Source organism: Anoplophora glabripennis, unplaced genomic scaffold, assembly GCF_000390285.2.
Source record: "Anoplophora glabripennis isolate ALB-LARVAE unplaced genomic scaffold, Agla_2.0 scaffold543, whole genome shotgun sequence".
In the NCBI taxonomy this organism is placed as follows: domain Eukaryota; kingdom Metazoa; phylum Arthropoda; class Insecta; order Coleoptera; family Cerambycidae; genus Anoplophora; species Anoplophora glabripennis.
In genome coordinates, this window is record NW_019416617.1 from 41,450 (window position 1) to 66,513 (window position 25,064).

At 34.4% G+C, this 25,064-nt stretch overlaps 2 protein-coding genes across 2 annotated transcripts; both read right to left on the bottom strand.

Moving 5' to 3' along the window:
* Window positions 1-2,058: 2,058 nt before the first annotated feature.
* On the bottom strand, window positions 2,059-8,917 carry LOC108914414 (zinc finger protein 62 homolog). The gene is made up of 4 exons (XM_023455096.1): window positions 8,773-8,917; window positions 6,280-7,781; window positions 6,113-6,137; window positions 2,059-3,448 (listed from the first exon to the last, which is right to left on the bottom strand). Exons 1-4 carry the CDS (start codon window positions 8,883-8,885, stop codon window positions 2,278-2,280), a joined length of 2,811 nt encoding a protein of 936 aa, XP_023310864.1. The 5' UTR covers window positions 8,886-8,917; the 3' UTR covers window positions 2,059-2,277.
* Window positions 8,918-9,682: 765 nt separating this feature from the next.
* Window positions 9,683-23,272, bottom strand: LOC108914398 (zinc finger protein 585A). Its single transcript, XM_023455097.1, has 4 exons — window positions 23,172-23,272; window positions 22,207-23,118; window positions 15,632-16,531; window positions 9,683-12,236 (listed from the first exon to the last, which is right to left on the bottom strand). Exons 1-4 carry the CDS (start codon window positions 23,270-23,272, stop codon window positions 11,045-11,047), a joined length of 3,105 nt encoding a protein of 1,034 aa, XP_023310865.1. The 3' UTR covers window positions 9,683-11,044.
* Window positions 23,273-25,064: the final 1,792 nt, after the last annotated feature.

The window sequence follows — 25,064 nt, forward strand, 5'->3', positions numbered from 1 at the left end:
TTCCTTGATACACAATGAATCATATCGTCCCTATTATCACGTAGAGGCGTATGTGTATATCCATTTTTTGGATTATACGCCCCTACGTGATGAGAGGGACAAATTTAATGTCGAACCAGAGAGTATGTGACAGTACTTAAAAAAAAAACAGATTTTTCTAAATATACTCTGATAGAAGCTGATCCGAGCTTTAAAAAACAAAAATAAATAAAATTCCGCTAATGGTAATTTACAATTTAAACTAGGCAGTTTTTTCTAAGTTGATTTAAAAAAAAAGTAAAATGCAGTAGGTTTATTTTAGACAACAAAAATAAGTAAAAAATTATTTATTTGTTTTATGAAAACGAAAGGTATTTTTTCTTTGAAATATAATTATTGTGAATTAAATAAAATTTCCGACATAAATTTGTATTTTTCATCGTATTTGCGTAGTTGATGTTTTTAAAATATGTAAACACTGTATCTTGAAAATAGGGCAATTTTGGCCCAGTTATTATGTTGTGATTTTGAGGTTATTTAGTAACATTTAGATACACCCTGTACATTTAGTAGTATAATATTAGCGTCTGTAAGAGGTAGTATTTTTTTAAAAAATGTTCATATGGAAAACACTGTTCATTTCCAAAAGTACTATCATGTACTCCTTGGTCCGAAATGAAATTTGCCTCACCCTGTATACAGGCTGGTACAAATTCGCTTCTCACTACAGGGATCTCGAAAACGGTCAGGGGACCAACATTATGCCTCTAAAAAATCAAGGCTAACATGATTAGTTTTCGAAATATTTGAAAAAAACACGAAATTTTGGAAATGTGTTTTTGTTTCATTTCAACCTTGTTTAAGGCGATATTGAAAAAAGGAGAACACTTTCTCATGGCCACTTTAAGCCCTCTATTGAATGGCATAATCAATTTTTATATGTAACGTTTCGTCTCTCCAGGACCATCACCAACTTAATTTTTTAAATACAACCCTTGAAATTTTATTACATTTTTTGCAAGGCTTCATGACCCCAATACTGTACTGCTTCAGTCTGAACCAGATTCAGAAGTTTTTTTTCAAAAAATTCATCTTCAGTGTATTCGTTCTTTTATCTAAATTTTTTATTTAGATTTCTTTGTTTATTGAATTATCGTACACTGCAAGTGTCGTTAGACCCTGTGAAATCCATCTAGTTATTTAAACTATTACCTCCACGCGTTACAATAAAACATTTATTATTATTAACTATTACCATCAATAAGTTGTGTCAAAATTAAAACATTACAATTTTAATTTTATTATGACAAATTAATTCTTAAAAATGCATATGAACAACCAAAACGCCAACTGAATATTATTCTTTAAAAAATTTCAGTAATGTTCAAAAACATTTTCGTTTTGGCAAAGGTTGAAAATGAAGATCAGCGTAATATTATCGGTCAGTTGTATTTGTATGAATATCCTGAAAAAAGAATTTGTTTGAATTTTGAGCACTCGAGATGCCTAGAAATAACTATGGACACGAGAATAAAACTCTAATGTCTTATTTTAATGCGTGGTGGTAATATGTAGTTTAAATAACTAGATGGATTTCACAGGGTCTAACGACACTTACAGTGTATGATAATTCAATAAACAAAGATCTCTAAATAAAAAATTTAGATAAATTTGGAAAGAATACACTGAAGATGAATTTTTCGAGACAAAACATCTGAATCTGGTTCGGGCTGAGGCAGTACAGTATTGGGCGTCATGAAGGCTTGCAAAAAATGTAATAAAACTTCCAAGATCGTATTTAAAAAAATGAAGTTGATGATGGTCCTGGAGAGACAAAACGTTATATATATATAAATTTATTATGCCATTCGAAAAAGTGGCCATGAGAAAGTGTTCTTTTTCCAATATCACCTCAAACAAGGCTGAAATGAAACAAAAACAGATTTCCAAAATTTCGTTTTTTTTTCAAATATTTCGAAAACTATTCATGTTATCCTTGATTTTTTAGAGGCATAATATTGGTCCCTTGATTACGCAACTTTGCCCCCATTTAAGATAATAAAACAAATATGCCTTTCATTTCACGTCTTCAGATTATAATTTTGGGAATTCGTCTCAGAAAAGTTAATTATTTTCCCAAGCATCCATTTATTTGGATTTAATATAAAAGTTTAACAACTTTCATTTTGTACTTAATCATTTATTAAAATAAAATTCAACGCTATGTAATACTCGACTCGAAAAACATTCTGAACAAATGAGAAACTATTTAATTTCCAAAGAAAAGAAACAATTAAATTATTCTAACAGTTCCAACAACTCAGGTGACTCAGTTTTAATATCTTCTAATTCTATCTCGACCATCTCCATCTCCACTTGCGACGATTTCTTCCTTTCGTGCGTCAACTTGTGCTTCTTCCAATACTTATATGCGGAAAACGCCTTACCGCACTTGTCACAGCAGTAATTCTTCTCGCCGGTGTGGATCCTCATGTGCATCTTCAGGTTGTAATTATTAGCTATGACTTTGTTGCACACCTTGCACTGCACAGTGCGATCCTCCCCGATCTGGTGGATGACGCTCTGGTGCCTCCGTAGACTCTTCTCGAAGGTGAACTCCCTCCCGCATATCTCGCAACGAAACAACTCCTCGATGCCGTACAGCTCCTTCTTGTGGTTGAGCTGTCGGTGGACGTCCAGGTACCTCCTGACGGAAAACTTCTTCCCGCACAAGTCGCACATGTACTGCTTTATGTCCAGGTGTATCTCCTCGTGTGTGGCGAGCAGCGCCTTACCTATGAAGCCCTTTCCGCAGATGGTGCAGTGGTACTTGTATTGGCCCTCGTGCCTCTTGATGTGGCCGCAGATCGAGCTCTTGGATTTGGTGTAAAACTTGCACAACGGGCACTGGAACATGTTGACGTGCTGGTGGTTGTGGATGGCGAACTCTATAGCCGTTTTGAAGCTCAGTTCGCAGTTCTCGCATGGGTAATCGTTATCGAGGTGTACTTCCCTGTGCTTATCGAGCTCTTCCTCGGATTTGAACAGAGACGAGCATATTTCGCACTTGTGGCTCCCGTGGCACACCATGTGCTTGGAGATGTACCTCATTCGGACCAACTTACCACAAACGGGACAGAGCGCCAGCTCGGCTTCGGATTTAGCTTGGCCAGCGATGCCTCTCCTTCTAGCGGCGGCTTTGACTCTCTCCTTAACTAGGATGGCTTCCACGCTTTTCTCGATCTCCTCCCTTTTCGACCGCACCGTCTTCGCGATCACGGTGGGTTGCTCCACCGGTTCCAGTATGATATTCGGGTTGGCTTCTATGAGGATGTTCTTGTTTTCGAGGGTTAGTTGCTGGTACTCCGCGAGGTCTATGTAGCTGTCCGAGTCGTCCTCATCTACAAAAGTTATCACAATTTCCTCTTCAGCTACTTCCTGTTTTAAATCAGGCGAGTTTCGCGTCATCCTAAAATTACAACGTATTAATACAGTTATACAGCAGAGGTAAAATTATGAGTTGGAGGTAAACGAAGCAATGATATGATAATAGTTAGAAACGCTCGCTACACAAAAACGATTTATTTAAAACACAAAGTGCCCTTTCTACATTCACAAAATACGTTGGATTAAGTTTAATACAAAATACAACCATTACTGAATAATAATACAAATACTTTATTAATAAATGGAAATTCCGTAAAATATATATTAAATTATATAACAATGAAACACGCTTAAATAAACATTTATTGTAAAAATTAGAGTGAAATACAAAAATAAAACATTTCTTTTACATGTAGGGTCTAATAAATAAGTCGTACAATATTCATGTACTTATGTCACCTCTGATACGAGTCAAGAAAGACATACTTTCTAACGATACAAACAGACAATGGAGACATTGTTAAGGGATATATAAAAAAGTTAATCACTTTAGAAAAATGTTAACGTACTTTTGAATAAAAGTTGTAGTGAAAAACGTATAAGTGTATTCTTTTCTTTTATAATCCAGGCATAAAATCTACATCGTGAACAAAACCTTTTAAATTCTAATTCTATGTCTTGAGTAGCTCTTGCAATGCAACAATTTCAGAAAATGTATTTAGTTACGTATGTAAACTCCTTGACATTTTGAGTAGAACTTATTGGGAACCAATAAAACAAAAATATTTTCGGTCTATAATAAAAAAAATTTAAACTGTTGCAGGCAAAAAAATTAAGGATTTTATTTTGTTTACATCTTAAAAGTTAGATTAGTCCAGTATATTTTTTTGTTGGATAACATAGGGTCATTTTGGAAAACCCAGTTTCAGTCAAACGTTAAAAATAAAGCAGTAGAATTTTTAATAGTTTTATTCTCGTAGTTATTACCAACGGAGGATGTAAAATAAATAGTAAAAAGTGCAATGTATACAGGTTGAGTTACTTAAGGACACCCATCACTGAAATTTCAAATTTCCTAAAGCAGTCTAACGTACAAAGTTGATTACAGTAAATTACAGGAAGTAGTGCTCTTCAATGAATTGTAACTTTTATAGATCACTAAACTTAATTTTTTTAAATAACTTTGTAACTATACAGGCTGTTACAAATTCGCTTTTCACTACAGGGATCTCGGAAGCGGTAAGAGATACAAAGTAGCTTAAATTGGGGCAAAGTTGCATAATCAGCGGACCAACATTATGCCTCTAAAAAATTGAGGTTAACATGATTAGTTTTCGTCTGAATCTGGTTCGTTCCAAGGCAGTACAGTATTGGGGGTCATGAAGGATTGTAAAAAATGTAATAAAATTTCAAGGGTCGTATTTAAAAAAATTTAGTTGATGATGGTCCTGTACAGAAGAAAGGTTACATATAAAAATTGATTACGCCATTCGATAGAGGACAAAAAGTTGCCATGAGAAACTGTTCTTTTTTCAATATTACCTCAAACAAGGCTGAAATGAAACAAAAATGGATTTCCAAAATTTCGTTTTTTTTCAAATATTTCGAAATCTAATCATGTTAGGCTTGATTTTTTAGATGCATAATGTTGGTCCCCTGATTATGCAACTGTGCCCCCATTTAAGCTACTTCGTATCTCTTACTGTTTCCGAAAAAGAGCATTCTAATTTTTTCCCATTCCAACTACCGCTATTCAGTATTACAATGGATTTTCCTTAAGAATTCTTTAAATGTACCTACAAATACATGCACCTTCATAAAGAGAATAAAAATGGTTATCATAAAATGCAAAAATTGAATATGGCATCGAAAAGAAAAAAAAGTTGACCAACCAAAATTTAGAAAGTTTATAAAAATTTAAACCAATCAGCAGATGTTAATTTATGTATATGTGAAAATTTAAAGATTTTAATAATTATAATTGCACAACTTTTGTTAATTCGACCAACTTTGCACCTTTTACCGTTTCCTAGATCCCACGGTCAGCATTCTCAAGTAAATCACCCTGTACAACTGTTCATCACCAACACACGATATATGGCAAGGAATCAATCACAAAACTCTTATTTTTATAAACTTATATTCAAGAATATCGTTCCAAGCGAATATTAACAATTCTTAGAAATATGCAATGCATCCACTAAATTACTAGAGATACATCTCGCTACAAACTGAAGTGTCTATCTATATACAAAATTACTCGAAATCTACACTATTAATTCAACACGGAACTGTACAGTGACTCTATTCAAGCGATAGAATAATATCTACTTACGGAAATTCTTACCAAATTTCATTAAATGGTATTTCCATTCTTCAAATATGACAACGTGATAAAATGACATTTAAATGTTAATGTCTATGAAAAAATGAAATAAATTTCTTTTATAAACGATATGCCGAGATGAAACAAAACCATTTATGCGCATGGTTATCAAATTTGGAAAAGTGAGTACAACTAATTATTAATAATAATCTCATTTGAAAATTGGAAACTAGAATTGCACATATTTATAATATAGTTCCAAACTCACATTTTTATCATAATATAGAACTTTTTGATTCATTTTACTTCGATTCTCCTCATCCTAATTACATTTACATTTTTTTACATATGTCTATGTTTGCTATACTTGTTGAAACCCTTGAACTTGAATGCTAAATGGTATGCCACAAGGATCTGTACCGGGACCCCTGGCAAATTTCCTGTACTGAAATCTAACGTTTATACTTTCCTTACCCGATTATAAACGCCATTTTGACCCAAGCTTTCCTATATATCAGAAAAGTACATTAAATACACATTACATACACCTGGACTAACACTCAACAACGAATTCGATGCCTAAAAGCCAGAGGGCAGTGCGACCAGGCCTTTGCACGATTTGAGGTGGATGTTCAGCATGGCCTTGGCGACGAACCCCTTCGTGCAGAACTGGCAAACGTACGGCCTCTCTCCCGTATGACCGCGCATGTGGATCACCAAGCTTGAACGTTGCGAGAATGCCTTCGTACAATACTCACAGATGTACGGTCTTTCCCCTGTATGAATCCTGACGTGTTCCACCAAGATGGGTTTCTTCGTGAAGGACTTCTCGCAGTAGGTGCAGCTGTAGGGTTTGTACCCCGTGTGGGTTCGGATGTGAAACTTGAGCTTTTCCTTGCTGGACAGCATCTTGCCGCAGATGTCGCAGATGGAGAAGTTGCCCGTGTGGGAGTTCATATGCAGTTTCAGGCTGTTCTTGTGCTGGTACTGCTTGTTGCAGATGACGCACTCGTGCAGGCTGGGGCAGTTCATGTCCTCCTTGTGCATGCTGACCTTGTGAGCGTGGAGGTAACGGGAGTAGAGGAAGCACTTGCCGCAAAACTCGCAGTCGAACGGCTTAAGTCCCGTGTGGTAGTTGTCGTGCTCCTGGAACCAGGGCAGGATCTGGAAGCCCTTCTTGCACGTCTGGCACCAGTATTTGAGCAGATCCTCGTGGTTGTTGACATGGTCAGTTATCTTGTTTATGTCGGGGGTTTTGAGGTCGCACATCAAGCACTGGAATACGCCTTGTTGGGAGTGGACGCGCAGGTGTATGATGTGGTCCAGGATCTTCTTGTGCGAGGAGTTGCACACCTCGCAGTAGAAGTAGTTGTTGTGGGTTTCTAGGTGTTCCTTTACGGCAGTGCTCGTCTTGAATTCCTTGCCGCAGACGTCGCACGGGTGGATTTCCAGGGAGAAACGGGACTGCCGGAGCCTTTTGCCGGGGTGTTGATCTTTGTAGTGTTGTTTTAATTCTTTGGGGGTTCTTTCAGTTTTATCGTCTTTTTCTTTGCTGCAAAGTGGACACTTAAAAGTTCTCTTGTCCTCGATTTGTGGTAATATTGCTTTGATGTCTTCTACAGATATCGGTACACTTGGCACCGCTTCCCCGTCTAGGGGTTCTTCCTTGATCTCTTTTTTTATTTCTAAACCTTCAACGGGATCGTCTATATCGATAGGTTCCGATTTTACCACCACCTCCTCTTGAGCCACAGCCTGTTTTTTCTTGTTTTGTTTGGGTGTTTTGGTTTGTTTAGTTTTCTTCGGTTTCTTTTTCTTTTTGATAACTTCCGACCAAGTGGGATCATTATCATCATCTTCATCTTTTTTTGACTTTTTTTTCTCTTTCTTAGTTTCTTCTTTCTTGTTCTCTGTATTTTTTCTAGGCCTTCCTCTTTTCTTTTGTTTGACTATTTCCGCAGAAATTTCACCTTCTTCGTTGCCTTCGATTTTGATTTTTATTTTTTTTACCTTTGGAGATTTAGGCGAAGAGGGTTCGGGTGGAGTCTCGTTTATTGTTACTATTGGTGTAAAATAGTCCATGGGGAATCTGCAAATAATATGGCACCAGATAAAGGTGGCACAAAAATACAGGGATTTGAGAGCAATAATGAAAAAAAAAATACATTTCTGATTTCAAGATTATTACATCATTTTTATCACCGACATTTTCTTTTTTGCCTATTATCCGAATATCTCTGCCCATGTTTCTCTCAATTTTAAGGTGAACTATCTGGAAACTAAGTAATTAAATAAATTTTAAATTCTGTTAAATTTGGAAATATTCAAACTAGGAAAAATCTAGATCATATTTTAGCAAAGTTGCAAAGTTATAATGTCATAACTAAACAAAATTTTATGGTTGTTACATTGTGATTTTGTTACAAAACCTACATTTAATGTAATCTAACATTCTTTCTTACAATAGGTAGGTATTCCATATTAAAAAATAAATGTAGAATCTAATAATGCACTACTAATGTAAAATGTTCGATTTATTCAAACTTTTCCAAAGGTAACAATAATAATTATAATATGCAAAACTGTTTGTTTACATACAATATGTAACCTAGGCATTCAATAAAGATGAGAAACAGTGGTTTGAAAATATATTGTTTAATAATTAGCGTTTGGAAATAAGTAACCTGTCTCAAATAAATGTATTTTCTCGTATTTTTCTGCAAGGTAAGCATAATAAAGAAGTGACCTATTATTGGGGCAATAGATTTCTCTTTAAACCCATCCATCATTAAACGATTATAAACAAGCAGTGAAAAGTAAATACCATCTGATTTATCTCTGTGATCTGTGACATATTTCATAAAAGTGACATCAAAAATGGGTCACTGTTTGATGATAATCATCAAGAAATTACGGGTGCGCTAGGATATTTACTATTTACCATGAAATTCGTAATTTTTCTTATAAATCGAACGCATTGCGCATGTGCTCAAAGCACATGGATTCGGCATCTGCATTATCGTCAACAACAGGTTCGGTAATTTTAAACAAATTGCAATTATTTCAGACACAATACTCACTCTTTCTCTTCCATCTGCCGGATCCAGAAAACTGCACCTCTCAGATCTCGTCCGAAGGTATAGATAATATGTAGAAATATTTTCCTGGTTCCACAAATATGTAATTTCTTCATTCACTAACACAAACAACACAACACCCTGTGTATCGCCATCTTGGAACGCGTCATTCACATTCTCATTTGCACAAGCGCCTCGGGCTTGGGCGTGCGCAACATACGGAACTAAGACTTTTGCCAAGATGCATATACTACAAAAGGTGTACTCATAGCCGTCAACCATTTATATAAAGATTAACTTTTATTTACACTAAAATTCACTAAGGTTGTATATAAACGAATACGAATGCGCTTAAAATTTTAATTTAAATTGTGTTAATAGATAGATATGTGTACATATATAGGAAGGAAGGTGAAATTATCCGTCAACCTGTAAATTATATCTGCTTGTACCCAAGTCAAGGGTGCGTTCGATACAATAAAGTACAAACTATTGGATTAACCATTAGCGTAGCTGAAATGGTTTTAATTTTTATGATGTCCACATCCACAATAAGAAATAAGCATTTTTATCCTAGATGTAGGTATTATGCGTTATGACAAATTCATAATAATTGGTCGGTATTTATAAATACAATAACGTACTTTAACAATAAAATGATATTAATTCAGAACGGAAAAACCAAAAAGTCAGTAGGCCTTGAAAATTTGAAACTGGTAATTCTTTTATTTTTATTTAGGTTAGAAGGCCGGTGTACTACATTTGTTTTGCTAATGGTAGTTTATGCAAGAAGATTAGCGAAGCCATTTGTGATTTACATAAGTTACAAATGTGTGAAATAAATATTTAAAATGTTAAGGCTAAAGGTGTTTTTTAATAAGTAATAAAAGTGATCCTAGAGGCTGAAAAAGGATGCAATTTTAAATACAAACTTAATTTTGGGGAGCGCAGAAATGAGAAATGCAACCGTAAGTACAACCTTTTATTGATTTAAACAATTTTTTATAAATCATTGAACCATATGCTAGTGCATTTTAAAACTTTTATAAAATATACATACCTATTACATAATAATAACTCTAAACCACAAAAATAAACGTGATCCTTAAATACAATTTATAAAAATATTAACATACTTAATGCATGACACATTATTGTATTGCATCATTGTAAAATTCATCAAACAAAAAAATTGGTCTTTGCATTAATTAAAGGGTTCTGGGATGAAAAACTTTAAATTCGACAAAATGAAATAATAATATTAATAATCTTAGAATGTTTAATAAAAACAGTTTTCTTGATGTGATTAGGAAAATACATTATATTTGGAGTAGGAAAAAATAACTGCGAAATATAGACCTATATTTGAAACATGTACTAATTTAGTTATTGCTTTATAAATTATTAATTGTCGCATAAATCCATTTATTTATTTTTTACTGAAACCATAATCAATGAACTTCCTTTCTATAGCGTTTATATCTACATAATGTGCAAAAAGTTGAATCAGTTTGAATAAATATGGAAATTTCAAAAATGCAAATAAAAACAATGACCTTACCTACTTATTGTTTTGTTATGTTAAATATTAGTTGTGATGTGACGAAATAAAATATTTATAAAACTATTCCTAACCCTTATTATATTGTATAACAAATAACATTATGTATTCATAATTGCCCTATAGTTTTATACTGGCTGTCCACGTCCAGTCAACTGAAATGGAATGGTAAACTTGATCGATCAAACAAAAATATATTACTTCAATTTTTTCGTAATAAGCAATGAAATCTAAAAACCAACGGCAATATATCGTATAAGGCGGTGTTTTTTTTTATGTTTAAAGCTAAACTGACATGTTTTTGACAGTAGCAGATCCCGACAATTTCTGGATAAGTTGTTTTCCTAGGCCATCTTAAGAATTTAATTTGATATCAGAGCAGCTGATTGCTTGAATTTAAAAATCAACCAATAATTTTTAAATCCAATCAATTAGCTGATCAAATTCCCAATTAAATTTTGAATTAAATTTTAGCCTGTTCTATGGGATATGATATTATATTATATGCCTTATGTCTTGCCAAAAATACAAAAATGCTAAGAAAATAAGAAATACATTCCGGTACAAAATAAATCATTTAAATGTGTGTGTGCCTGTGTGTGATGCTGAATGATATATGTACTTGTATTTTAAGGTATTAAAAAAGGAAAGAACAAATTCAGCTGCTGCACAGGTTATCAATTTCGTTATTATTTCAACAAATGGAGCTATTGCTCACGGCCTGTGCTCGACAAACGCGTTACTGATAGAAAACTTGTGTTCTATCTCGCCTTGGTCGACTGGCGTCATAGGCGTGGCAGTGGCGGGGTAAAAGGGGTATTGAATAGGTCCCTGGATCATCACCTGGGGGTTATTGTAGCAGCTCTTGATGTGGCTCTCCACGGCCGTCTTCGAGACGAAGCCCTTGCCGCAAATGGGGCAGATATTGGGCCTCTCCCCCGTGTGAGTCCTCTCGTGGATCCTCAGCGGCGTCCTCTGCGTGAAAGCCTTGCCGCAGTACTTGCACACGTACGGCTTCTCCCCCGTGTGCACCCTCACGTGCTCGATCAGCTGCTCCTTCTTCGAGAAGCTCTTGGGGCAGATCTGGCATCCGTAGGGCTTGTACCCCGTGTGGGTCCTGTGGTGGAACTTCAGTTTTTCCCTGCTCGATAGTCTCTTCCCGCATATGTCGCACAGTACCGACGTATCTATTCCAGCCTCGTTGTGGTTCTTCAAGTTGTGCCTTCTGAGGCCGGAGGCGGAGGCGTAGTGCTTTTTGCAGATGGTGCAGTCGAACTTTACCAGGGGGCTGCCGGTGAGGATCTCGTAGTGCGAGGTCCTGCGGTGGGACGCCAAGAACCAGGAGAACATGAAGTGTTTGCCGCATATCTCGCACTGGAAAGGTTTTTCTCCCGTGTGGAAGTACTTGTGCTCTATGGCGTGGGTGCTCACGGTGAAGGCCTTGTTGCAGATCTCGCATTTGTATTTGGTAGCGCCCTCGTGGGCTCTTACGTGCATCTCCAGGTGGTACTTGGAGGCGTTCTTGTAGGTGCACAGGTGGCAGTGGTACTTCCCGTCGTCGCTGTGGCTTATGGAATGCAGGGCAAAAGCGACGTTGTTTCTGTAAGTCTCGCTACAGACTTCGCACTCTATGGGTTCCTCTAGCTCCATGGGGGGAGGGTGTTCCTCCGTGGTTCGTCGACGTTTCGGGCTCTTGTTTTTTGGTAATTTCTTCTCCTTGGTCGACTTTGGTTTGCCTTCTTTCTTCGACTTTTTTAACTTCTGCTTTTTTACCTTGGTCCCTTTCTGTTTTTTCAGTTTCTCCTTCTTCAGTCTCTCTCTTTTAAGCTTTTCGTCTTTTGGTATCCACTCGGTCTCCGATTCGTCTTCCTCTTTCACTTTTTTCGGGCTTCTGGCGGGTTTCAGCCTAAAAAAAATGACGTTAATACGGGATTAATAGAACTATCTTCACTTACCGAAAAATTTTTAACTGGGGACATAATAATAAACTATTGAACATGTAATATTTTTGTTTGTCATATGGTGTTATAATAAAATAACGTCTTTCATTATGTTATTTATTTTTTTACAATTTCAAAAATATATAGCTGACATTAATCTTCATTAAAATAATTAAATATGGCTTATAAATTAATTAAAAAAAATGTACACATGAGTCAGTACGAGTTACATTTGTTTGATAAATAATTTCAAGTCAAACGCCAATTCTGTTTATCTTAATTTTAATGGGAGTCAGTTTTTTAGGGGTAGGGGTAGTGTTCAGTGTTGCTTACTGTTAATTTTTCAAACCAACTGTATGAAGAAATCGAGTAATAATTAAAAATGTTTTGTTGTATACAAGGTGTTTTCAAAAAAAGTAACACAATTGGTACCGGTGAATCTACAGCTAAAAAGAACTCATTCTGAAATATTAGACCGATTAAAATAACTCATTTAGAGGGAAAAAAAAGAAAATTGTTACCTGGACTTTTATAAGTGGAAATGGTAAAGGGACTTATAATAAACGAAAAAAAAAATTAATTAATGCGTGAGCAGAGGCGGCGGGGGGTTGATTTGGGGGGTTGAAAAGTTATGAAAAATTGCATCATTGGGATTTCTGGCGAAAGTTGACGTCGAACAAAAAAGTATCCAATACAAAAGTTGTAGATCATACAACTTTTGTAGAGGTCATTTTTTAAGATAACCTCAAAATTTCCGAGAAAAATGCGAAAAATAGTTTTTTTTCAGATTTTTCGTTTTTTTCTTCTCATTTCCGCAAAAATAATTTAATTTTAACGAAACTTGGTGAAAGTATACCTTTATGTGTCTTAAATAACCACAAATTTTTTTAGAAAAAAAAATTAAGAAGTTTCCGAGATATTCATTTTTTCCGGTCTGAAACACTTTTTCTTCAAAGAAAAATTCTACTTAGAAAAATCATCGTACAGAGATCTGCCAGTGATCATTTTTTTCGTTTCGACATATACTTTTTGGTGAAATAAAAAAATCTGTAATCAGAATTCAAAAACATGCCCAACAATGCAAAAAAAATAAACAATGACTTGCAGCAATGAATTTTTCAGTAATTGTTGATAATTTGTTTAAATTAAAAAAAAATCAAAAACTGATTACATCATTCAATTGTACGGAAGAAATACAAAAAAACTGTCTCATTGTTTGACCCAAAACTATTTTTGTACAGTATTGCTATAAATATAAGTTGAATAGTGAATAAGTAAAATAATTTTTTTTTCCTTAGGATCGATTAGTGTACTTATTTTTTTTTTAAGTTTGATGAATTCATAGATACACAGTGTGTCCAAGATAAGGATGGGATAGCATTAGGATCTAGGAAACGGTAAGAGATGCGAGGTGGCTCAGATTAGAAAAATTTGTGTTTTTTATACCTAACAATATGCTTTTTAGAAAGTTTTAAAATTCCGGGTAGTTCCAGAGATATTCGGAAAAAACCGAAATTTTGCAAAATTGTTTATTTTTTTCTGGCTTTATTTGAAAACGAATTTTAAAATAAATTACATATTTACAATGCCACTTTTTTCGCTCTATACAATGGCGTTAACATTTTTGCAAATCAACGTTTCGTCTTCGAGGGGCCATCATCGGGTTAATTTTTTTAAATACGTCGCTGCTATTTTTATGATAAAATCTAAAGTCATTTTTAATTCTGAATTAGAGGATATTACTATTGTAATCGCTTAAAAAGTTTTTAGCTTATTTTAGCTATAATTTAAAATAATTTTTCCAGAGTACGGCTCTGAACGCTTTCAAAATATCTATTGGATGAAGTCATAACAGTATAAAAGTCAATACGGCACAAAATATCCAACAATTTTTTTTACTACTATTAGCAATATTAATTAGAAATAATAAAATATTTCATAAATTCGTATTATTTTTTTGTTAGGTGCAACTTTTTAAATTATGGATTAAAAAAAAATATTGGATATTTTGTGCTGTATTGACTTTTATTCTCTTCTCTCTCTATCCTCCAATAGATACAGGTATTTTGAAAGCGTTCAGAGCCGTACTCAGGAAAAATTTTAAATGATAGCTAAAAACTTTTTAAGTTTTTTAGCTATCGTTTAGCTTAGGTAAACTATAGCGATTACAATAGTAATATCATCTAATGCAGAATTAAAAATGACTAGATTTTGTCATAAAAATAGCAGCGATATATTAAAAAAAATTAATTTATGGCCAGAAAAAAAAATAAAACGATTTTACAAAATTTCGGGTTTTCGGATTTCGCGTCAACAGTAGACTTTGCAGTTAATACTTTGTAATGCTGAAATCTCCAATCATCCAGAGATAATTTATCATTTGTGCATTTGTAATTTGACTTCGATGTTTATAGCAATACTGTATAAAAATAAAGTTTTGGATCAAACAATTACAGTTTTTTTAAATTTTTTTCCGTAAAATTGAATGGTGTAATCAGTTTTTGAATGTTTTTTAATTTAAACAAATTATCAACAATAACTGAAAAATTCATTGTTGCAAGTAATTTTTTATATTTTTTTGCTTTTTTGAGCATGTTTTTAAACTGTGATAACAAATTTTTTTATTTCACCAAATAGTATATGTCAAAACGAAAAAAATGATCATCGGCAGAACTCTGTACGATGATTTTTTTAAGTAGAATTTTTCTTTGAAAAAAAAAAGTGTTTCAGGCCGAAAAAAATGAATATCTCAGAAACTTCTTGATTCCTTTATTTAAAAAAAATTGAGGTAATTTAAGACACAGAAAGGTATACTTTCACCAAGTTTCGTTAAAATTAAATTATCTTTGCGGAAATGAGAAATAAAAAAACAAAAATCAGAAAAAAACTGGTTTTCGCATTTTTCTCGGAAATTTTGAGGTTATGTTAAAAAGTGTCCTCTACAAAAGTTGTAGATTTTTGCATGATCTACAACTTTTGTATTGGATACATTTTTGTTTGACGACAACTTTCGCCAGAAATCGCAATGATACAATTTTTCACAACTTTTCAACCCTCCAAATCAACCCTCCACGCCCCTGCTCACGCATTTATTTTTTTAAGGTTTATTATAAGCCCTTTTTCCATTTCCACTTATAAAAGTCCAGGTAACATTTTTTTTTTCTCCAAGCGTAATTTGGTTGGACAATATGGCGTCTAAAAGTTGTCAAAATGTTGCTCTTTTAAACAATAAAAAATATCACATTTTATAAACAAAGTAAGTATATCAAGCAAAATTATTTATATTTCGTCCTCCAGAGTCTTCTGGTAAGTACAATACACGACCCAACCTCAGTCTTAAACGAAAAAAAAATGTCCCCTTCATTTCTTGAAGCAACTGTTTGCGTGGCCTTCCTTCGCGGACTTGGAAATAAACCCCTTGCCGCAGATGGGACAAGTGTACGGTCTCTCCCCCGTATGGGTTTTAATGTGGTACCTGTAAGGCGCCCTATGCCCAAAATTCTTCCCGCAGTACATGCACATGAAGGGCTTTTCCCCGGTGTGCACCCTCTCGTGCTCCTTTAGCTGATCCTTTTTGGGGAACCTCTTCGGGCACAGAGGACAAGGAAAGGGCTTGTCTCCCGTGTGCGTGCGCAGGTGGTACTTTAGCTTCTCCTTCGTGGCGATCTTCTTCCCGCAGATGTCGCAGATGACCGACCAATCCTCTCCGGTGTCGTTGTGGTTGCTGTACATGTGCCTCTGGAGACCGGGCAGAGACTCGTAATGCTTGCCGCACACCTTACAGTCGTACTTGGCCAGGGGTTTGCCGAACATGATCTCGTAGTGGGAAGTGCGTCGGTGTTTGGTCAGTATCCGCGAGAACATGAAGTGTTTCCCGCAGATTTGACACTGGAAGGGTTTCTCGCCGGTGTGGAAGTACTTGTGCTCCTTGGCGTGGGTGCTGATGTTGAAGGGCTTGTTGCAGATCTCGCAACGGTACTTGGTGGATCCTTCGTGGGCCCTGACGTGGGCCTCGGTGCGGTACTTCGACGTGTTGGTGTAGTCGCAGAGGTGACAGGAATATTTGTTTTCGGGGTGGTGCTCCTTGGAGTGGAGGGCGTAATCGATGTTGTTGTAATAGGCGTCGCCACAGTAATGGCAACGTAAAGGCACTTCGAGTTTGAGTGGCTCCACTACCACTCTTTTGGGCTTGTCCGATTTGCGTCTGGATTTGCGGTGTCTCTTTGCGGTTTCTTCGTCGGTTTTCCGTCTAGTTCTTTTCCTAAAAATAAGGGGAAAGTTAAAATGTGTCACTGACGTAAATGCTTGGTTTTTCTTTAATTATTTACCAAGGTTTTCTGGTGGTATGAATACGTTATCCTTTTAAGAATTGGAATCAAATGGTATGATCCATTCTGGGGCCCATATGTTTATTTATTTACCTCATTTATTTGCTTGAAGAATATATTTTTATTTACGTACTGAGGAAAAATATAATACAAGTATAAATGTAAAAAATCGTTTACTTGATATCTTTGTACAAGTATATTTTATTAAAATTGTACATAAGCAGACTTTTCGCTACTACAAAATAGCTAGAAATAAATACTATAATATGTTTTGTACAGTTCATTATTTTATTCAAATACTGCCCCAGGCAAATATTTATTGGACGCAAATATAATATATAATATATTATTAATACTTAATACAATCTAGATGGAATCACAAATACAATAAAATTGATTTTAAATAATTGAATACAGGTACCTCAGTGCAAAAAGGGAACATTGAACACAAGAAGCAAATAAATTTGTTGTACAAAAGACGGAATATGCGAATAAGTTTTTACTTTTTTATTTTTAATAATAAATATGCTCTTGGAAAGATATTATTTTCAATGCTTAAAAGGTAACAACTGTTTCAATAAACAAATTGGTAGAAACTTGAAACAGGACTAAGTCTGTGATTAAATTTATACAGTGCTTTCGAAAAGTAACGAATAAATTCATAATTTTTTAAATTGAGAAGTTTTCGAAAAAATCCCCTGGCACGTCGATTTTGTTTTTAAAAAAGGCACTTTTTGACATACGACCCATATTTGTGACGTCATTGTTGTTCGAGATATGACGTCATCGACAATTTTTTTAAATAGCAACCGCCAATTTGGACCATGCCATTTGAAAGAGCGTGTCATTCTACATACACAGATCATGAAAAATTATGGTGTTACATAACAAAAATTTCAAGAAAATAATGTTTGAAGATTTTAAAATTTAATTTTCACAATACTAAAAATGATGATTATGTAAAAATCGACTAAATTAAATTCAAAATTCAAATTGTGCACCGTTGGCTGCCTGACAGTAGCCAAGACGATTGATAAATTCTTTTTGGACATTATCAATAACTTCAGGAGGTATACGATGTATCTCGTGACGAATTCTTGCTTTTAAATCTTCATTATTTTATTGAAATTTTTGTTATATAACACCATAATTTTTCATGTGTATGTAGAATGACACGCTCTTTCAAATGGCATAGTCAAAATTGGGGGTTGCTATTTAAAAAAATTGTCGATGACGTCATATCTCGAACAACGATGACGTCACAAATATGGGTAGTATGTCAAAAAGTGCCTTTTTAAAAACAAAATCGACTTGCCAGGGGATTTTTTCGAAAACTTCTCAATTTAAAAAATAATGAATTTATTCGTTACTTTTCGAAAGCACTGTATAACAACAAACAAATGATCAGAATACAATTACAGAAAATTCAATTTTAAATCCAAATATGAGCATAATTTAATTTTTTACAAATTATGCACATATTCCCCTTTTGCAACACGGCTTTCAATTATTTAATACAAAATAAATTCCATCTTATGTTTATCGTTAATATAAAAACCTATAAATTTCCTAAATGAACAAAAACGTAACAATTGTTCAGTCAAATTTATATTATACCTACGCAATTTGTTTTAACCCTAAGAACACATTTGTAGATACTTTTTTTTTGAGATTTGGCAACTATTGGTCTCATTTTAATTCTAAAAACATATCTGAAATCAATGCAGCAGAATAATTTCTATTTCTAAATAAATTATTTTTAAATCAAGAAAATTAAAGCCACCTTTAATCGACTCAACGGTCGTAATAGTATTTGAGTATCTTCAGAAACGATCTATTTCATCCCTTATTTTTATGGAACCACTTAATGCTATAATTATTATAGTACGTTTGGATATTTAGAATTACTTTAAAAATAAAATAGTATGTTTAAGAAATAATTTACTTAATAATGAAAGTCTTCGATTTGGTTACTACTGAAATATTTAGGCATACAAAAAATAGTAAATTACTGTAGATATCCAACAAAAAAAAGTCGTATCCCCAACTTTTATATCTTCTGCAAAAAATAACTCTCAGCTGCATTTTCAATCGTTTCAAGCCATTGTTTTTATCTGTACAGGATGCTTTCTTGCAGGATTAATCAATTTACTCAAAAAACCAGTATAAAACCCTTGGTTTTCAATATTAGGGTGTCAATTTTATTCAAATATGTCCAAAGTTGTTTAAATGTACATAGATGAATCTTAAACATATAATTTAATAAAAGAAAAAATGCACTGGTCTACAAATATATCATGCAATGACAGATACACTGAAGGCCACAGTTATTATTTATTAAATATAAAATAAGCTTATCACTACAGTTTGACATGATTATTGGGCTGGAGTTAGACAATTAAATTCAAATTCACAAAAGATATCGCTTCTTACAACTGCCGTACCGGGTATGTTTAGCATATGAGCTAATTTGTATGTTCAGTGTGTGTAACATCTCGATGTAGCTGGCCTATAATCAATAATAAGCCATCGATTTTATCATCATATACAATGAGTATATACAGGGTGTCACACGGTGACGGCTCATTAGAATTATTTCTGAGACTACTTTGATTTGAATTTGGGATACCGAAGTTAGCAAGAAATTACATGATTTTAGGTGATTACACAAAAAATAGTAGATAATTTAAAAACTAGAAGAGATAAGGTATAGGGAACCCTGATACCGTTCGAAAGAGAATAAAATTGTGTATCAGAATATAGAAAAACATACATGGTGTTCCATTTAAAAAACCGACTTATGAAGGTACGAAGTTAACTAAACCCGGCATTAAATTTCTAGCACCCTGTATGCAATTAAGCCACTTTGAAAGTATGGATGGGAAGCTTAGGGGTCTAGCTATCCCCCCTATAAATATTGTTGCTTTATCTTTCTTACTATAAAATACACATGGTTTGAACCTAGTCACCTAAAATAACACGTAGAATCCAAAATTGCACTAATATATAGAGTGTTCCATTTAAAATAAGCAAGTTAATTGCGACTTCCGGAAGTGGTACGTGGACGACATTATTTTAGTTGAGAAGGGTATGCCCGGAAACCCGGTATCCCAAATTTTCAATATTGAAATCGAAGTAGTCTCTGAAATAATTCTAATGGATCGTCACCGTGGGACACCTTGTATATTTCCTATACACTGTTTTATGAAACGGGTAGCTTTGGTGGTGAGCCAAATCACGTCAAGTGGACATTTTCCACTTGATCATGGAATTTGAGTTCATATACACTAACGCAAAGAATTAAAGGGTCAAAAGAATTTCCGAAATTTTTGACAGACTGTATTTAGGTGAAAAATGGTCGTATCGGGAATTAAAAAAAAAGCATTTTGAAGCTCTACGATTGTAGTTTTCAGATCTTTCGGTTCAATTTTTTTCATGCAATTAATTTAGAAATTTTTTTTTTCGAGTCCACGGACTTTTTTCAGCTAAGCCATGGACCAGATAGCTTGTTTGTTAAGCTTCAATTTCCTTTTTTTTAAATTTCGATACGACCGTTTTTCATCGAAATATCGGACTTTTAATGGAAAAGGATCCTTTTGTCTTCAATCATCGATATCTCGGCGACAAATGGTCGTGCAGAGAATTAAAGGGCAGTTTTGAAAACTGGAATAAATTTCCTATAACCTGCTGCCGCAACTTTTCGAAAAAAAATGTTTTTCGTCTTTTACACGAATTTAAAAAACAGGAAAAAAGGGTAATTTATGGTTTTTTAGAAAATTGACGGCTAAATTAGAAATATTCACGAAATGACTAATGTTAAGCATGACTTTTACAGTTCGATAAATAATAATATAAATCGTTATTGCTAAAAATTGTTATTAATTCCACAATTAAATATTGTTATAAATTCAAAAATTTTCGCAATAAACATTAACATCAATGTTCATTAAATGCTCTTTTTTGTAATTTAGTTGCAGTACATTAATATTTACGCAGCACATAATAAATAAGGATTGTTAAAATTTGTGTACTAAACAGATTTCCACTTATAAAAGTCTTGTATTTGAGTACGACTTGATATAACAAATATTTATTTTGACTACATGGGAAAGAGATAAAGAATAAGAGATTTCGGCATTTTAGAATCCTTAACAAACCATATTTAGGTAGGTTTCGTTGAAAGAATTAAATATTTAGCCGATAATTGATAATAAATAAATTACTTAATTTCGTACCACATCAAACACTAAGAATCAAAATAACTCGGAAACGCACAGGAATTTCGAGACAGAAGAATGGACATTATTTTTGTTAAACTATATGTTATTACAGTTTTTTTTTTTAATAGTCATTGGTGTAGTTCTATTTATGAAAGGGGTTGAGCACCCTCTCCACTCCGCCACTGTGCAAGTTTTTGAACATTTTTATCGCTTGTTTTATGCCCGTTAATTAATGGGCGTTATCTCCCAAACATGAAAATATCTAAGCATTCGTTTATAAGTTATAATGAAAATTTGAGAAAAAAAAAATATATTCAACACCCTGTATCTCGGAAACGAAGCTTTTTAAGATATATGTTTATAGGAACTCTTCTTTTTAAAAACATGTGTTCTATCTCCTCTTAAAGTTTGTCTACAAAAAACTGACTCGCCCTGTAGAAGAACCCTGTGAAGTTTCATCTCGATCTAAAGAACCGTTTCTTTGTTTCAAACAGTCAAACTTTTGAAAAAAATTAAAGGGTTACGTTTTTTGAGCTTAAACTTCAGTTTCATGATTAAAATGGAGAAAAAATTTTGTTGAGGTTTTCTCACATTTTTACCGCAACATTTTGAAATTTTTTTCTAGAGAAGAAAAAGGGTAGTTTTGAAAAAAAAACTGTTTTTTTAAAGTGAATACAGACTACACAATAATTAATTAGACATTTGTCTCAAAAAACGGCATGATTCGGGGTCGAAATCTGATTGGGTTATCAACTTCGTGCTAGAAACAATTGGATTTTATTTTCCTCAAAGTCCGGAAAGTTTCCCAAAAGAAAACTTCAAAATTTTAAAAATTGCAAAATTTTCTTGTCGTGCTATTTCATGATAACCGTAGCTCCTAAAAAAATTCAACCGAAGATCTGAAAATTACAATCTTAGAGCTCCAAAATGCTTTTTTTTTTAATTCCCGATACGACCATTTTTCACCTAAATACAGTCTGTCAAAAACTGCGGAAAAATTACGAAAATTCTATTGACTCTTTATTCTTTGCATTATTGTATATGAACTCAAATTCCATCCCTTAACGTAATTTGGCTCACATAATTTAATTTTTCATAGATTTAAGGAAAATATGTTGAAAACCAGTTGTTTAAGATCTTTGGTCTATTTTGATCTAAAATGACTCGAGCAACATTCTGCTGAAATTATGACGTACGCTTAAAAACATCCTGTATAGTGATGGTTACTTTTTAATTTTGTGTAACATAACTTTTATAAAACATAGAAGTTTCCGTCTTTACCACTAGGGAGAGCCTTAGCAGTAGGTACCTACTCTTTTACTTCTTGGAGTAGTAGAATATAAACAAGTTTTATTGGCACTTCATGTACAATTATATCGATGTCCTACACCTTGTAGCAAGTCTTCACGTGGTTATACATGGCGGGCTTGGAGATGAAACCCTTACCGCAGATGGGGCAAACGTTGGGCCTCTCCCCCGTATGCGTCTTCCTGTGGTACCACAGCGGCGCTCGATGCGCGAACGTCTTCCCACAGACTTTACACGAGAACGGTTTTTCCCCGGTGTGCACGGGCATGTGGGCCTGCAAGAGGTCCTTTTTCGCGAACCTCCTGCCGCACACCACGCACGAAAACGGCTTATCGCCCGTGTGTATCCTCAGGTGGAACTTGAGCTTGTCCTTGTTCTTGATCTTCTTCCCACATACGTCGCACATCACGGACTTGTCCACCCCAGCTTCGTTGTGTTTGCTGTACATGTGCCTCTGCAGACCCGGGTAAGACTCGTAGTGTTTCTTGCAGATCTTGCAGTCGTACTTCACCAGGGGTTTACCCGTGAGTATTTCGTAGTGGGATAGCCTCCTATGAGCGCTCAGCAGTCTGGAGTACATGAAGTGTTTTCCGCAGATCTCGCACTGGAAGGGTTTCTCTCCGTTGTGGAAGTATACGTGCTCCAAGGCGTGCGTGCCTATTTTAAAAGGTTTGTCGCAGATCTCGCACTTGTACAAATTGGTGCCTTCGTGAGCCCGCACGTGTTTTTCGAACCTGTACTTTGACTTCAGCGTGAAGTTGCACAGGTGGCAAGAGTATTGCTCGTCCTCGTTGTGGAGTATCGAATGCAGCGCGAAATCCACGTTGTTATTGTAGGTTTCAGGGCAATATTTACACTGGAGGGCTTCTTCGAGGAGCATCGGTTCCACGGCCGTTTTCAAGGGAGTCTTCCGCCTGGATTTTCGAGGTTTTTTCTCCACGTTATAGGGTCCCCTCTTCAGGCCCTTCGCCCTTGACCGTTTCACTCTGTTCCTAAAAAAATTGAGACAAGTTAATGTGGGGAAGCTTTTATTAAGGGCTTTTACATTACAACAGTCAGAATGCGGTACGTACATGGTTCTGGTACTCCCAAGGTTGTACGGAAACTAGTAGGCACTTGCTTAATCTTTATTTTGTTTATCGACATTTACAAGCTATACATTTGGTTTTAGGAGGCATTGTGTTGCTTAATTTAGTTAGCGGACGTGGCTTTTTAGAAATATACATGAGTTTTTTTAATCGCATACCCACTGCAACTTTAATATCTGACGAGACTACGTGCATTGTTGCCAGATGGCTTTTTTTCAGATAACAGAAAACCCAAATTTTAAAGACACTCTGTATATACAGTATGTTTTCGGATGGGGTACCGCACTCTTGTAAACTTTTTCATTGTTAATTGTTCAAGAAGTTATTCTTGATAAAAAGTTTTGCTTATCTTGGCAAGCCATGGGCAGTAATCAAATATGTAGTAAAACAAAACGTCCAAAAAATTTGAAAATGTGACATTTTCCCTAAGCAAAGTGCTTTAATTTTTGTTGTCGTTAAAATCTGTATTTAACATTGCTCGAGAAATCAAGAATTGCTTTAATACGGGGTTTAGTTAGAAAAAAACAATAATCACATTTTACAAATAAAAAGACGCCGCAATTTTTAACAATTATCTTATATACCATATAACTACCATGGATATTACCTTATCAATGTCAAAGTCAACATATTTATCTTTATTAACTGTCCACCGAATAATTTTCATTAAAAATGCTAACCCTGGAACAATGAATTTAACTTGTGAAATGTTATGGAATCGGTAATGTTTCATATGGATATGCAATATAAATTTTTAATGAAAAGTATCTAAATGTAGCTGTAACTCGTAGAGCAGTTCGCATGTAATAAAAAAAAGAATACCTACAATGATAACGATGCCGCTACTGTTGTAGCTATGGACTCTATACAAGACAGATGTCACTCACGAAAAGGTCAGAAAATATATTATTAGCAGATCTCATATCCAAAGAATTTTAATATACAACAAAATCTATCCATTCAAACAAGTGTTTATGGTTATCATAAATTGCTTGGTGGAGATGATGGTATCGTTTGTACTTTCGTTTAACAATGGGCGAGAAACTGATTGAAAACAGTTTCTTTCATCACAATATTTTATTTACTAATGAATTCACAACTAACTATCAAAATTGTAGATGTTGGGATAAAGATAATTCAAATTTTAGAATAACTAATAGTCAAACATTTAAAAGAGTAAATGTCTGGCTTGATGTTTACTTCCCGAACAAGTGGAACGGATGCTATGGACCAAATACTTTGACCTGCACGGGCACCCGACTTGTCCCCATTAGATTATTTCTTATGAGGATATCTAAAGCAAAAAGTGTACTCGAACGATTTTGACGATAACATTGATTTACTAAAGCAGCAAATAATTCAGGAAGCTGCTGTCACCATAAACGACGAAATTATCTCGCCTCTGTACAAGGAACTTAGAAAAAGATTAGAAAAATATGTTTTACCTGGAAGTTGAATAGAACTTGCTTCGTTGTTGTTGTTAATTCTAGTTCTAATTTGTTATTTTAGTCCAACCAAACTACACTTGGAGAAAAAAAAATTGTTACCTGGACTTTTATAAGTGGAAATGGTAAAAGGGCTTATAATAAATCTAAAAAAAATAAATGCGTGAGCAGGGGTGGTGGAGGGTTGATTTGGGGGGTTGAAAAGTTGTGAAAAACTTTTTTTTTGATTTTTCGTTTTTTATTTCTCATTTCCGCAAAAATAATTTAATTTTAACGAAACTTGGTGAAAGTATACCTTTCTGTGTCTTAAATAACTACAATTTTTTTAGATTAAAAAATCAAGAAGTTTCTGAGATAGTCATTTTTTCCAGTCTGAAACACTTTTTTTTCAAAGAAAAATTCTAC

Excerpts from the sequence above, each read along its gene's own strand:
- LOC108914414 (XM_023455096.1), bottom strand. The coding sequence starts at position 8,885 with ATGAAGAAATTACATATTTGTGGAACCAGGAAAATATTTCTACATATT. Across the intron at positions 7,782-8,772 it reads CGGCAGATGGAAGAGAAAGA|ATTCCCCATGGACTATTTTA; the intron begins GTGAGTATTGTG and ends TATTATTTGCAG. Across the intron at positions 3,449-6,112 it reads GAAATTTGCCAGGGGTCCCG|GATGACGCGAAACTCGCCTG; the intron begins GTACAGATCCTT and ends TTGTAATTTTAG.
- LOC108914398 (XM_023455097.1), bottom strand. The coding sequence starts at position 23,272 with ATGTCGATAAACAAAATAAAGATTAAGCAAGTGCCTACTAGTTTCCGT. Across the intron at positions 23,119-23,171 it reads CGCATTCTGACTGTTGTAAT|GAACAGAGTGAAACGGTCAA; the intron begins GTAAAAGCCCTT and ends CAATTTTTTTAG. Across the intron at positions 16,532-22,206 it reads GTGAAGACTTGCTACAAGGT|GAAAAGAACTAGACGGAAAA; the intron begins GTAGGACATCGA and ends CCTTATTTTTAG.